At 39.3% G+C, this 16,429-nt stretch overlaps 1 protein-coding gene across 2 annotated transcripts in view; it reads left to right on the top strand.

Annotated features, from left to right (window-relative positions):
- The window catches only part of AK9 (adenylate kinase 9), a 151,933-nt gene that overhangs the window by 94,263 nt on the left and 41,241 nt on the right, over positions 1 to 16,429 (top strand). For both annotated transcript variants that reach the window (XM_073675841.1, XM_073675840.1), the window contains 7 exons: positions 2,279 to 2,373; positions 6,306 to 6,440; positions 11,636 to 11,842; positions 12,563 to 12,696; positions 13,676 to 13,888; positions 15,481 to 15,747; positions 15,846 to 15,967. In XM_073675841.1, coding sequence (XP_073531942.1) covers positions 2,279 to 2,373; positions 6,306 to 6,440; positions 11,636 to 11,842; positions 12,563 to 12,696; positions 13,676 to 13,888; positions 15,481 to 15,747; positions 15,846 to 15,967 — 1,173 coding nt within the window. The remainder of the gene's footprint in view (positions 1 to 2,278; positions 2,374 to 6,305; positions 6,441 to 11,635; positions 11,843 to 12,562; positions 12,697 to 13,675; positions 13,889 to 15,480; positions 15,748 to 15,845; positions 15,968 to 16,429) is intronic.

Raw genomic sequence — 16,429 nt, 5'->3', positions numbered from 1 at the left:
ATTGGCCGGCGGCTGGCATTGGAAATGCAGTGCTGGGAGACAGTCTGTGTGCGGCAATGCAGCGCTGCTGTCGGCGGCTCCTCCTGGACCAGGTCGGGATCGTCAAGGGGTCTGACTCTGTGGTGCCTGCGGCCACATCTGCAGGAAGGCCGCCGAGGGAACGGAGGACAGGTGAGAATCATCTTTTTTTTTTTTTTTTATGTGTGTGAAGAACAGCACAGGGGGCACAGAGCCACAACATGGGGACCGGGATGGGGCACATAGCCAAAAGATGGGGACCTGGATGGGGCACATAGCCAAAAGATGCGGACCTGGATGGGGCACATAGCCACAAGATGGGGACCTGGATGGGGAACATAGCCACAGGATGGGGACCTGGATGGGGCACATAGCCACAGGATGGGGACCTGGATGAGGCACATTAGTACAAGATGGGGGCAAGGATGGGGAACATTGCCACAAGATGGGGACCTGGATCGGGAACATTGCCACAGGATGGGGACCTGGATCGGGAACATTGCCACAGGATGGGGACCTGGATGGGGCACATAGCCACAGGATGGGGACCTGGATTGGTCACATAGCCACAGGATGGGGACCTGGATGGGGCACATAGCCACAGGATGGGGACCTGGATGGGTCACATAGCCACAGGATGGGGACCTGGTTGGGGCACAGAGCCACAGGATGGGGACCTGGTTGGGGCACATTAGTACAAGATGGGGACATTACTACAAGATGTTTGCCATTATTACTATATGATGCTAATTGTAAGACAATTTTACTGTATGTGGCCAATTGGGGGAAACAAAATTGTAAAAATCAAAAAAATAAAAATAAAGCATGAAAAAATATTGGGCACTAAAAATGCTGTTTTATATGTAAACTAAAGTAAACACAAAAAAGTGCACGTTTATTATCGCCACATCCATAACGACCCAAGCTATAAAAAAATAAACACGGCAAAAATGTTCAAAAGGTGTATACAAAAAAAATGGTATCACTAAAAATGTCACATTGAACAAAAAATGCGGCCGCCCAAATTCAATTTTTTTCCATTTGCGGCCCATATACCTAGCCGAGTTTGAGACCCCTTGTCTAGCCTCTGTTTCGGCAGTGGGGAAAAATCTGCACCAAAACCGCAAGTAAAAAACACAGCAAAAACGAGGCAAAAAAAGCTCCAGCAAGCATGGCTGCCCCATTTCTGATTGGGGCGGGTCGGAGGGGTGGGCTTTGCAGAGGCCATCACTGTAATATTCTATAAAAACCCTTTGAGGTTGAAAATTATTCACACTTTTTACATTGATTATGAATGATATCCAATACCTGTGTGTCTAATTAATTATCTGTAAATTTCTATATATTATTTATTCATTGTAACAATGAAACTTTGAAGGGAATCTGTTCCCGTGTGTAAACTTCTCAATGGCAGTATAAATTAGGGACATGACATAAACCCCAATTCTAGTTCTTGGTCACCTAGCGGGTTTTTTACTGTACTTTTGATAATATCACTGTTATATCTGCTAGTACTCTCAGTGATTGGCCTTCTTACCCTTCCCTCCCCCCACATTATTGATTGACGGCAATCTGCCTGCACTGTGCATAGGCATGAAGCTACCAGTAAGTTGTAAATGTAGGGCTAGGCCTAGTTCATGGATCTTACGACTACATAGTAGGGGCTCATCACTGAGATGACTAGATGAGCTGCAGCGGATAAAACTGTGTTTTTTCAGAACTGCAGTAAGAAGCACAGTAAGTGAAAAAGCACTGGAATTGGGGTCTCTGTCCCTATCACAATCTTTTTTAAGACTCAATATATGAAACTTTTTTGCATTTTCCCAATGGCAACTGGAGATATTTTAGACTCGTGTTGTTTCAGGAAAAGTTTTCAAAAGGCTCCTTATCATCAGAGCCAGGATTCCAATGACAGGTAACTCCTCTATACACAGCTGATAACACAGGATCCACCAATCACAATGTGCAGTGTCACAGCTCCCTCTGCTCTACCCCTTCACAGTGACCTTTGCACCCGCTCATTAGATAGGTAATCACAAAACATAGGGTCTGAGTCTATTGCTGCTGATAAGTATGTGGATTTCCTGAAAGAACAGGGAGTATAAGCCTAGAATAGCCCCAGTGGTCAGTGTGACAATTGCAAGAGTTTTGGTTTTTATTTTTAATACAGATAATGATACAAAGATAAAAATATTGCCAAACAAAAAAAAATCAGATAGATTTGTTTAAATGTCATTATGCAGAAATAATTTATTTTCAGGAAAGAACAACATGAGGCCATAAGGTTACAAGAAGAAAAGAAAAAGCTAGAAGAGATGCAAAAACAATCAGATGATGCAGAAGAAATGCAAAAAGGTATGTCAGGTACTTCTCATACAATAAGGATGCTGAGTTCACATTTAGTAGTGAGTATTAAAATAATGATAATATGCATTATGTGCTGTAAGCCGTTGCTTTATCGGTGTTTTTAATCAGATTTTCATCAGAGATTGGTCAGAGTATCAGCTTTTACCATCAGAGTTTGGTCAGTTTCAACAGTTTTTCTTAGCTGAAAAAAAACTGATGGAGGTTTTTCCAATTTCAAACAGTGCGTGAAAAACAGACTGCACACAGATGGCATCTACAGTACAGACCAAAAGTTTGGACACACCTTCTCATTTAAAGATTTTTCTGTATTTTCATGACTATGAAAATTGTACATTCACACTGAAGGCATCAAAACTATGAATTAACACTTGTGGAATTATATACTTAACAAAAAAGTGTGAAACAACTGAAAATATGTCTTATATTCTAGGTTCTTCAAAGTAGCCACCTTTTGCTTTGATGACTGCTTTGCACACTCTTGGCATTCTCTTGATGAGCTTCAAGAGGTAGTCACCGGAAATGGTCTTCCAACAATCTTGAAGGAGTTCCCAGAGATGCTTAGCACTTGTTGGCCCTTTTGCCTTCACTCTGCGGTCCAGCTCACCCCAAACCATCTCGATTGGGTTCAGGTCTGGTGACTGTGGAGGCCAGGTCATCTGGCGTAGCACCCCATCACTCTCCTTCTTGGTCAAATAGCCCTTACACAGCCTGGAGGTGTGTTTGGGGTTATTGTCCTGTTGAAAAATAAATGATGGTCCAACTAAACGCAAACCGGATGGAATAGCATGCCGCTGCAAGATGCTGTGGTAGCAATGCTGGTTCAGTATGCCTTCAATTTTGAATAAATCCCCAACAGTGTCACCAGCAAAACACCCCCACACCATCACACCTCCTCCTCCATGCTTCACGGTGGGAACCAGGCATGTAGAGTCCATCCGTTCACCTTTTCTGCGTCGCACAAAGACACAGTGGTTGGAACCAAAGATCTCAAATTTGGACTCATCAGACCAAAGCACAGATTTCCACTGGTCTAATGTCCATTCCTTGTGTTCTTTAGCCCAAACAAGTCTCTTCTGCTTGTTGCCTGTCCTTAGCAGTGGTTTCCTAGCAGCTATTTTACCATGAAGGCCTGCTGCACAAAGTCTCCTCTTAACAGTTGTTGAAGAGATGTGTCTGCTGCTAGAACTCTGTGTGGCATTGACCTGGTCTCTAATCTGAGCTGCTGTTAACCTGCGATTTCTGAGGCTGGTGACTCAGATAAACTTATCCTCAGAAGCATAGGTGACTCTTGGTCTTCCTTTCCTGGGGCGGTCCTCATGTGAGCCAGTTTCTTTGTAGCCCTTGATGGTTTTTGCAACTGCACTTGGGGACACTTTCAAAGTTTTCCCAATTTTTCGGACTGACTAACCTTCATTTCTTAAATTAATGATAGCCACTCGTTTTTCTTTACTTAGCTGCTTTTTTCTTGCCATAATACAAATTCTAACAGTCTATTCAGTAGGACTATCAGCTATGTATCCACCAGACTTCTGCACAACACAACTGATGGTCCCAACCCCATTTATAAGGCAAGAAATACCACTTATTAAACCTGACAGGGCACACCTGTGAAGTGAAAACCATTTCCAGCGACTACCACTTGAAGCTCATCAAGAGAATGCCAAGAGTGTGCAAAGCAGTCATCAAAGCAAAAGGTGGCTACTTTGAAGAACCTAGAATATAAGACATATTTTCAGTTGTTTCACACTTTTTTGTTAAGTATATAATTCCACATGTGTTAATTCATAGTTTTGATGCCTTCAGTGTGAATGTACAATTTTCATAGTCATGAAAATACAGAAAAATCTTTAAATGAGAAGGTGTGTCCAAACTTTTGGTCTGTACTGTATATGCTGTTTGATTTTTTCAACAGACCCATAGATTTGCATTGGCTAGTTTGCTCCAACACTCGGATCAATATCAGAAAAGTCTCTGGGCTTTGTGCGGATTCCTCGGTCCGAGGAAAAAAATCTGACGTGAAGTATCTCATAGACTATCGTAGAAATGAGTGCTATCTGTGAAAATTATGGATAGCACTCGTATGAGAAAAACTGGATCATACCTTACTCGGAGTATGGCCACGGCCCCCTGTATCAGTATTTGATCAGTATTCTGTCAGTATTTTTTCTCAGGAGTGGGAGCCAAAACCAGGAGTGGGTGATAAATGCAGAATTGGTGACTTGTTTCTATTATACCTTTTCTCTAATTGTTCCTCAACTGGTTTTGGTTCCCACTCCTGAGAAAAAATACTGAGCGAATACTGATCAAATACTGATAGTGGATCCGTGGCCTACAGGGTACATTCAAGACTTTTAGAATACCGTTTTGTGGTGATCTACTGTAATTCATGGAAAGGAGCAGTTCAGAACCCCGCTATGCAGTCAGCAGCAAGAGCTTTGGGGTAGGGTCTTGCAGAACAAAAAATAAAAGTTTACTAAATGGAAAACATTTGGCTACATGCACATGTACCAGTAGTGTTAAGGCACCGGACACATTAATATCATTTTGCCACAGTTTCTCAACTGAAGTTGTCGTATTTTTTTTCTTTTAAGAAGCAGATCTACAAAACAGTCAAAAATAAGACACAACTTATAAAATAATGTGGCATGCCATGATTCTTTACCAAGCAGTGTTAATAAGACATTGCCACAAGTGCCCACAAATTGGACACCAGCATGGGTGACCACAAAAAGAGATCTAGAATTAATAATGCTAAAATAATTTGTTAACTCATAGAAAACAAAAATCTATAAATCTGTAGAAATGTTCCCCTGACTACCAAGGTTACGAGTGAGATCTTTCCATTTTATCACCTGCATTGTTTTCGTTGTGGGCACTCTTGTACCCTAGCACAGTATTTGTATACCTTCATTTTAACATTTCTAACTCTTTATGGCATGTGTGTCTACATGAGCATGGCTCTTTTTAGTATGGTTTATTAAAAGTTATGTTTTATTGGTACTCTCAATGCTTGACATGTAGTAAATATACTATAAGAGTTTTGTAGTCATCAGCACTGGCGGGCACATTTAGCTGACTTACATTAAATTTTCACTGAACTAAAGGAAAATTTTGACCATTTTTAACTGGTCTAAAAACAGTATGTGACACATTTTTTTTGCAGTTGCATGTATTTTCTTTTCTTTTTTTGCTTTTTAAAGTGCTATGTGTACTACCACTGCACTTGTGATTGTGCTATGACTCTGTACATGAGACACAATGCCAGTATCTGTAAGCCAAAACCAGGTGTGGGTGATAAATACATACTTTTCCTCTGATTGTTCCATTCTTGATTTTGGCTTACAAATACTGATGTAAAAATACTGACCAAATACTCAACGTGTGTACGTGGCCTAAAGGCACAAGTACACCTTAGTTGTCAGCTGAATGCTCATTCATACTTCTGATCTAGCTACGCATTTGCACGAGGAGAGAGGAGTAAGGAGGGTCCGGACACTTCGGATGGCGGCTTATCTTCCCAGCATAGTAATTTAATATTATCCTTTTCTTCTCCTTCTTGATACATCATAATAGAATCGGAAGGCCATTATACACGATGGATGGTCAGCAGCTTTGGCCAGTATTAATCTAATATGTGTGGTCAGCTTTAGATTATGGAATAAGCAGTATCCTCCAGACAGTGTGGATTGGGTTTTTACGTCCAACCTTTTACCTTCTATTGGCTAATATTTTGTCATTCTTTACTATATACTGTTTTCATTATAATTGCAGTCTAAACAGTATATAATAACATTTACTATGTCTTCTGAACTGTAATGTGACCGGAATGTGGCTACTGTCTACATCGGGAAGGGATACATTTTCCAAAGATCATATTGGATATCCATATCAACGCTACACTACATGTCTTTACCTGGCAGATACAGAGGAGGAAGGTGCAGTAGACGATGAACAAGATCTTCCTCTAGAAACTGCTTCAACAGAGCAAATATTGACCGCCAATATACCGGAGACAGAAATACAGTCACACCTTGAGCAGCCGGAGCCACAACAAGGTTACTTCATATATTATTCACTTTAAAATCATCAATTATTATCTTATTAGTAAAGTCTTGTCAGGATTCTAGATTTTAATTATTTTTCTTTCTTTCTGTTCTCATGATGATATGAACACAGCCTTACAACCCTATTAAAAAGGCACATCCCTTTTAAGTTTAGTCATAAAAAAGCATGTTCTATAAAGCCTTATTTACTTGTGCTGTCGTTCTTACAGATTTGCTCCAAAAACCTTGCTTTATTTTAGTTCATTCAGAATTTTCTTCTAAAAGGAAGAAAACTCTCTCTAGTGCCACTTATAGATAACTAAATGGGTTTGAATGGCTACTAAAGGTAACATCCTCACCTGTGACATGTTTGCTTGTAGTCAGTGTGTATGTATAAAAGCTGAGTGAGTTTCTGGGATCCAGACAGACTCTTGCATCTTTCATCCAGCCACTGACGTTTCTGGATTGTGAGTCATGGGGAAAGCAAAAGAATTGTCAACGGATCTACGGGAAAAGGTAGTTGAACTATATAACACAGGAAAGGGATATAAAAAAATATCCAGCGAATTGATAATGCCAGTCAGCAGCATTCAAACTGTGATTAACAAATGGAAAATCAGGGGCTCTGTAAAACCCAAACCACGGTCAGGTAGACCAACAAAAATTTTTCCTAGAACTGCCAGAAAAATTGTTCGGGATGCAAAGAAAAACCCACAAATAACATCAACTGGAATTCAGCATTGTCTGAAAACTAGCAGTGTGTCTGTTTCAAGATGCACAATAAGGAGGCACTTGAAGAAAAATGGGCTGCATGGTCGAGTCTCCAGAAGAAAGCCGTTACTGCGCAAATGTCACAAAGTATCTACCCTACAATATGCCAAACAACACAGAAACAAACCTCAAAACTTCTGAACAAGGTAATTTGGAGTGATGAGACCAAAATTTAACTTCTTGGCCACAACCATAAACGTTACATTTGGAGAGAGGTCAACAAGGCCTATGATGAAAGTAACACCATTCCTACAGTAAAGCATGGAGGTGGATCGCTGATGTTTTGGGGATGTGTGAGCTACAAAGGCACAGGAAACTTGGTAAAAGTTGAAGGAAAGATGAATGCAACACATTATCAGGAAATAATGGAGTCAAATTTGCACTCATCAGCCCGGAAGCTGTGCATGGGAAGTACTTGAACATTCCAACATGACAACGATCCAAAACACAAGGCCAAGTCAACCTGTCATTGGCTACAGCAGAACAAAGTGAAGGTTCTGGAGTGGCCATCTCAGTCTCCTGACCTCAATATCATTGAACCACTGTGTGGAGATCTCAAGCGCGCAGTTCATGCTAGACAGCCCAGAGATTTACAGGAACTGGAGGCTTTTTGCCAAGAAGAATAGGCAGCTTTACCATCTGAGAAAATAAAGAATCTCATCCACAAATACCACAAAAGACTTCAAGCTGTCATTGATGTTAGAGGGGACAATACACGGTATTAAGAACTGGGGTATGTGAACTTTTGATCAGGGTCATTTTTGATGTTTTTGGTTGTCATTAAGATTTAAAAAGAGAAAACACAGTAGTTTGACAATAAATTACTTCACCCAACCAATAACCATGAGTGGAGAAAACGTTTTTTTATCATTCATATTCTCTGTATGTAAACTTTTGAGCACAACTGTATAGTAGAAAAATCTGCAAATATTAATATGTTGGCAGGAACAGTGCTGTGTAAAATACACGTTTTGACACGTTTTTGCATATGTTTTTGATGCTTTTGTCCAAATTCATTAACCCCTTCCCGATATATGACGTAAACTTACGTCATATGTTATGTCCCTGCCTTTGATGTGGGTTCAGCCATCATTTGCCTCTAACAGCCACTGGTGGAGCGGAGCTCCGCCTGCGGCTGTTAATCCGCTGTCAATCTTGGACAACAGCATTTAACACTCGCCAACTGGGGCGTGCATCGTTCCACCCTCCTATCGGCGCGCCCGTGATATGATCGGGGGGCACCGATGAGTCCGTGGCTGACATTCATAGGAGATCATGATCTTAGTTATACATAGCAGTGCTGATGCACTACTATGTATAGTACAAGTGATCGGATGATCACAGCTTCAAGTTAAATCCAGTAAAAACTGAAAAAAAAAAAAAAACACATAAGTTCAAATCACCCCCCTTTTTGCCCCATTAAAAATAAAACACTAAGAAAAAACATTTGGAATCACTGTGTTCATGAAAGTATGATTTATTAAAATATAAAATAAATTAATCCGGTCAGTAAATGGCGTAATTAAAAAAAAATCAAAACCCTAGAATTAGTTTTTTTTGGCCACCACAGCAATGCAATAAAAGGCGATCAAAACATTGTATCTACCACAAAATGGCATTAGTAAAAAAGTCAGCTCAGAGAGCACAAAATAAGCCATCACACAGCATTATATCCTGAAAATAGCGACAAAAGCAAAAAATATTTTTCTTACAAATTTCCATTTTTTTTTTCACCACTTAAATAAAAAAAAAAAAAAGAGAAACAAGAAGTGTGTATAAAAATAATCAGGAACGCCAATAATACATAATATTGAATTTTATTCTTGAACAATCAGCCCATATGATTTTAAAAACAATTAAAAAGCCAACATAGGCTAACCATAACCACCAAAAGGTCTGTATAGGGACCGGCAATCCTCCTCCAATGTGCTCTCTCAGGAAATAATACAAATTAATAATCAAATATGCTTGTCATAGAAAACAATGTGTTTGTATACAAATTAGTTACATACTCCTTACATCTCCAATATAATATGACATAAGGTCAACTTTAGATAATACTGCCATCATAATGTGTTTACCCTAAAATCACATGCAAAAAATAGTAAGAGGGTATATTTCTAAGAATGGTCCAAAAACTATACTTGAGAAAGTTATGTTAAGTTGACCTAGTCGTATATGCCGGTGCATCTCACTAAATTAGAATATTATCAAAAAGTTAATATATTTCACTTCTTCAATACTAAAAGTGAAACTCATATATTATATATAGTCATTGCAAACAGAGTGATCTATTTCAAGTGTTTATTTCTGTTGATGTTGATGATTATGGCTTACAGCCAATGAAAACACAAAAGTCGTTATCTCAGTAAATTATAATAATTAACAAAAAACACCTGCAAAGGCTTCCGATGCATTTAAAAAGGTCCCTTAGACTGCTGACTTGACAGATGTCCAGAAGGCAGTCATTGACACACTCCACAAGGAGGGTAAACCACAAAGGTCATTGCTAAAGAAGCTGGCTGTTCACAGAGTGCTGTATCCAAGCATATTAATGGAAAGTTGAGTGGAAGGAAAAAGTGTGGTAGAAAAAAGTGTACAAGCAACCGGGATAACTGCAGCCTTGAAAGGATTGTTAAGAAAAGGCCATTCAAAAATTTGGGGGAGAATCACAAGGACTGGACTGCTGCTGGAGTCATTGCTTCAAGAGCCACCACACACAGATGTATCCAGGACATGGGCTACAAGTGTCGCATTCCTTTTATCAAGCCACTCATGACCAATAGACAACGCCAGAAGCGTCTTACCTGGGCCAAGGAGAAAAAGACCTGGACTGTTACTCAGTGGTCCAAGGTGTTGTTTTCAGATTAAAGTAAATTTTGCATTTCATTTGGAAATCAAGGTCCCAGTGTCTGGAGGAAGAGCGTAGAGGCCACAATCCAAGCTGCTTGAGGTCTAGTGTGAAGTTTCCACAATCAGTGATGGTTTGGGGAGCCATGTCATCGGCTGGTGTCGGTCCACTGTGTTTTATCAAGACCAAAGTCAGCACAGCCATCTACCAGGAAATTTTAGAGCACTTCATGCTTCCCTGTGCCGACAAGCTTTTTGGAGATGGAAATTTCATTCTCCAGCAGGACTTGGCACCTGTCCACACTGCCAAAAGTACCAATATCTGGTTTAAAAATAACAGTATCACTGTGCTTGATTGGCCAGCAAACTCGGCAGACCTTAACCCCATAGAGAATATATGGGGTTTTGTCACGAGGAAGATGAGACACCAGACCCAACAATGCAGACGAGCTGAAGGCTGCTATCAAAGCAACCTGGGCTTCCATAACACCTCAGCAGTGCCACAGGCTGATCGCCTCCATGCCACACCGCATTGATGCAGTAATTGATGCAAAAGGAGCCCGACCAAGTATTGAGAGCATTTACTGAACATACATTTCAGTAGGCCAACATTTCGGATTTTAAAAAATTTTTTCAAGCTGGTGTTATAAAGTATTCTAATTTACTGAGATAATGACTTTTGTGTTTTGATTGGCTGTAAGCCATAATCATCAACATTAACACAAATAAACACTTGAAATAGATCACTCTGTTTGTAATGACTCTATATAATATATGAGTTTCACTTTTTGTATTGAAGAACTGAAATAAATTAACTTTTTGATGATATTTTAATTTAGTGAGAAGCACTTGTAGATAATATGAGGTAGATACGAGATATAGTCAGAGTACCGACATGCAATATACCATGCTCAAGGAAAAAGAAGACAAAGAGACTGTGAGTCTCATTGCCAGGGTAAATCAATCATATTGAAAACCTGTATGCGGCATGGTAGTGGAGAGAGGTAGTCTGATTGTTCATTAATAAAAATCAATATTATGTATTATTGGCGATCCTGATTATTTTTATACACACTTTTTGCTTCTCTTCTTGATTGTTTTCAAAAATACAACTCGTCCTGCAAAAAAAATAAACCTTCATACGGCCATATTGACAGACAAATAAAAAAGTTATAGCTCTTGGAAGAAGGGGAGAAAAGACTTAAACAAAAGAACGAAAATTGGCCACTGCATGAAGAGGTTAAAATGGGTGAAAATGTTGATAAAACACTGGAAGAATTGACACGCTGCAGATTTGAAACTGCTTCAAATCTTTAAGGAAAACATAAGCAATGTATGCATGAGACTTCAGGAATCTCAATCACTTTTCTGGGACAGTATAATATTTGAACATAGCCTTATAGGGGGAGATTTACCTAACTAAATGCCTCAGAACTCTGGCTATATTTGTGCCCTTCATGCATCTATATTGGTTGCTGCATATGAACTAAAATATATGTTTTTTTTAATTATTTATTTTACTAGCTTAGATAGTGCCATTAATACCACAGCCCTTTACAAACATTAATATTTTTCTTTCCTCCCAGAAATAGTTTTACCTGCAGTTCCTGAAGGAGGATATCCAGATGTGCCAGAGATAGACCCATTGAAGCAGCTGATCAACACATTTAATGAAGAGTGGCAATTGCTGGAGCCAGTGTTCGCTGACACAACCTCAGTCAATGTCGCTTTCCTGGAGGTAGCTGATAAATCACCAGAAATGCTTCTACACGAGGCAGTGACATCTATGGAAAGTGAGTTTGTTAACTAGGAAAGATAAACCCGAATACTTGCAGTCATGTACATATATGTCATTCCAAATATAAAAAGTGGGATGGACCGTTCCAATTAGTGACGTCTAGATCCGTGTTTCCCAACTCCAGTCCTCAAGGCCCACCAACAGGTCATGTTTTCAGGTTTTCCTTAGTATTGCTCAGGTGATGGAATTATTGCCTGTGCAGGTGATGGAATTATCACCTGAGCAATACTAAGGAAATCCTGAAAACATGATTTGTTGGTGGGCCTTGAGGACTGGAGTTGTGGAACACTGATGATGGGATCAGAGCATCACAAAAGGGCCAGCTTGTAGAGTGTTTCATGTTTGCAGTGGCTAGTACTTACCAAAAGTGGTCAAAAGATGGACACTCTGGGAACTGACGACAGGGTCATGGATGCCAAAACTCATTCATGCATGTGGGGACCTAAAGCTAGTCATTTAGTCCAACCACACAGAAACGCTACTGAAGATAGGAAGGTGTAGAACACAATCACACATTTCGTGGCAGCTCACATTGCCCATGCTGAATCCTGTCCACAACTTACAGTGCCGACATAATGAATAGAGCAGAGGTCCACATATTTGACTGCTGCACCATTCAGACAGGGCTCTACAGAGATTTAGGGTTGGTGGGGTCACAGCCATGTGACCCCCTGTGATATATTTATCTATTAAAATAATTATGGTGTCACCCCAGGACCATTTCAATATCAGGGATGGGAAATAACATCCCAGGACATAGATGACGAAGCAGAAGACATGCAGGCTGAGCTGGATGCTGAAGAGGAAGAAGAAGAACATGAAGAAGAGGAAGGGGAGGAGGCAGAAGAAGTAAGTGTCCTTTGAATATATCTTAAATGTTGCACAGTCACAGTTTATTGTTCAGGCTAAAAGCTGGAATTATTTCAATATCCATGAGGCTCTAATCATACAACTCTTTCAGCAATAATTCAGGACCGGGTCCTGCTCCACAAGAGTGCATGTATCACACACACTTGTGCCTTGACAAATGACTTCCATTGGACATCCTGATTTCTCACCCGGGATTTCATTCCTTCAACGCTCTGTTAATACTATTGTGTGCCTTTTTCAGGAGTGGTCTACGCTGGATTTATTCTATAAAAGAAATCACACATCTGGATTCTTTCAATCAAACATCTCCGTTATTAGTGATATGCCTACTATCTTGCTGTTGGGTTGCTTCTATTTGTAGTGGGATCTGTACAAAATTACAGTATAGTATTGTGAATTTCACACCCTCTCTGTCAGCCCTTCATTTTGATACAGGTCAATTTACATAAGCAAATAATATTTCAGATTTAATCTGTAATGAGCGGGTGAATGTAAATGGTTGTCAACTAGGCAGCTAATTGATCATGCAATTATTTATGCAACTGTAACAATTATTTATGAAATAATGTAATGTAAGCTGAAATTTGTACCCAACATGAAATTTAGATTCCACACCTACCCTACCATCCACCTGCTACTAATATTACATAGCGATATAGAACTTGCTCATAGAAAGCAGTATGTTACTATGAATTTTAACCCTCCTGTACATTTTCTGCTTTGTCCAGATGTGTTTTTCCAACAAGTTGAACAATTTGGCTAATGATATGTTAGAGAATGAATGTTGTAGGTTGCTATTGTTTGATTGTTTCCTTTTGCTGGTACACTTCCTACCTACTTTCTCACCAGAAATATTGATAGATTACAAGCCATACCAATAGTCAGTAACATGAGTATTTCTTATGTATATATCTTATTGCTTTTATCAATATAAAAGCAGGCCACTTCCTTTTTTTAGGATGAGGATGTTACAAATGAAAAAAAGAAACATTACGGAGACTCCAAGCACTTCTGCCCAGTCGCTTTAAAAGATAACCGTATACTTTACCCAGGACAAGTGGATTATGCAGCAATATACAGGGAGAAGACTTACTACTGCTCCAGTCCTGAAGCAAGAAAGAAGTTCCTAGAGAATCCGCAGTGTTATGTTGCTCACGAAGAACCATTACAAGTAATGTTTTTATAGTCGGTTGCAACTTGGGAAGGGAAATTATTTTATATAATTTATATATATCTTCTATATAAATAAAAATGTAAATGTTCGTTTGTTCAAAATCTTAAATCTCCGAAAGTTCTTTACCAATTACTTTGAAATTTTGACACAACGTTGCATTCGAATACAGGCATATTTTCATATACCTACTATGTTTTTATATACCAGCTGTTGGACGTAAAACCAACAGCGAGAGGAGGGTGTTACAAGCTCAGTCCCAGGCTGACTCTCCCCGGCCGTCCTGCATTCTCCCCCCTTAGTGACATCTCATTCATAAACCCTTCTCCCCCTCCTTTTTCTATCTATCTATCTATTTTTTTTATTTTTGTGCTGTGCTTTTTTGGGAGGGGGGTGGAAATAAATAAGTTTGTATGTAGTATTAAATAGGATCAACACAACTGGGATAATTTTTTACAAATATTGTAAATGAGAAATGCTAATTATGTAAAAAACTACAACTACATCAATTTAACTACTACTTCAGAATGAATGACAGCTGCTTCAGTTGCTAAGGACAACACAACTTTTTGTTACATTAGACTTTCTGATAGTTGACACAATAGGAGTAAACATGGTATCTTTCCCCATGAAGGATTCAATGCATTTATCAACATGGTGCACGCAGGTTCAGCCTGCGAAAACAGAAAAGTGGCAAAATCTTTAATTAAAAAGTAACAAAGCGTACAGATGTCCTGACATCCCATTTTTACACATGCTTACTTTTCAGAAAAGCAGAGGAAGGCCTCCCTAAACATCTCTTGATAGAGTTTTTATAAATATGGTTTCTAAACCAGACAAGCCCTTTAATGTATTGCAACACTAGTCTGATCTGCATAGTTCCAATGAACTGACGTAACAGGATGTTACAATGATGATGCATTGGGGAGCTGTACAATGGCCCCACCTCTACCATGTAGCCAAGCTTGTTAAAGAAAACCTGAAAGTTGCTCACAAAATTTGAGTTAAATACTTTATAAAAATCCCTGAGCACCCCTTACTTTTCTGAACTTTTCCATCTTGTGCCGTGTCACTACATTTCAGAGATATTCACATTTGTGGCTTTTGGAGCACACTATGTGAAATCTCTGCTTTGCAGTCCAACTTGTCTTTTCTTCAAAGTCTTCTCTGTAGGCAGGCACTTTAACCTTTCCCTCTGAGATGCTTCTAATCACAGCTCAGCAGCTGATCTAGCAGTCTAGCAGACTCAAGCTGTGATTGCCAGCATCTGGGGTGAGGGTTGAAAGCAAACGCCCCCAGAGAAGACCTTGACCCAGTTGGACTGCAAAGCAGAGAATTCACATGTTGCGCTCCAAAAGCAAAAAATGTGAATATTTCTGCAATGGAGTGACGCAGCGCAAGACAGAAAAAAGTGGCAAAATCAGGGGATTTCATATTTGTACAAGGTATTTAACTAAATTTTTGGAATAAGTGACAAGTTCTCTTCTTCTCTTTAAGGCCTGCCTATTAGGCTGCTGGTTAGTCTAGTACTGAGTAGTTATCTCTGTCGGATACAATGTTGAATGATAATGGATGCAGCTTTTAAATTGCAGGCTCCACCTTTGAGGATACTTGTGATTGGTACAAGTGGTTCTGGGAAGACAATTAATTCAAGATGGCTAGCAGACAAACTGGGCATGTTCCACATTCAGTTCAAAGAGCGCCTTCAGGAAATCATGTTGTCCAAGCTGGAGAAGAAGATTGGACCTCAGTTTGAAGAAGATGAAGATGATATCAATTCAGAAGAGGAAGCCTTGCTGCTTGGATTAGAAAGTGAAGAAACAGATGAAAACAGAAAAGAAAAGGGCATTGAGTCAAAAGTAAATACGTGTGATTGGGATTTTCTGACTGTGCACTAAAGGTAAAATTGGATATATTGGAGCAATTGTGAAATACTTTGATGTTTTTTTTCGTATAGGAAGAAGTGGTATTAAGTGAAGAAGAAGAAGCAGTCAAGTCGTACTTAGCAGACAATGAGCCTCTACCTACAGAAGTTCTGGACCTGCATGTGCTGGAATGGTGGACCAAGGAACCTTTTCAGTAATTATACACTTATGAAAATCTGATAAAGGGGTAAACTTGCTGGTTGTTTAGGTGCTATTTAGCATGAACAGTAATATGGCACATTCTGTCTTTCTTTGTACTTGCTTATTCTGAGAAAAATTGGTTTTGGCTTTGTGTGATAATTCTAGTGCACATTATTACATAAATTTGGCACAATTACACTACAACACCTTCCACCTTGTCTGTCTCAGATTAGACTATGGTCCGATTCATCATTGCTGTTTTTCCACTTTTCTGGAGTAATTTGCTCCTTTTTAGTGACTTTAGTATTTATGCCTTATTCGCTATACGTTTTGTGCCATTTTTTAAGTTGTGTATCTTTTTTATTTATTTTTTTTATTTCAACAACTTTTCTTATTCAGAAACATTTATGAAATGTAACTTTTACCAAATGTCACATTTTATTTGCACATCTCACTCCAGTCTGGAGGAGTTTTC

This window comes from Phyllobates terribilis, unplaced genomic scaffold (assembly GCF_046119375.1).
Source record: "Phyllobates terribilis strain yellow unplaced genomic scaffold, ASM4611937v1 Scaffold_3__8_contigs__length_932513732, whole genome shotgun sequence".
NCBI classification, from domain to species: Eukaryota; Metazoa; Chordata; class Amphibia; order Anura; family Dendrobatidae; genus Phyllobates; species Phyllobates terribilis.
Note: the sequence above shows the minus strand (reverse complement) of the source record. Positions and strands in the feature narration are given on the sequence as shown.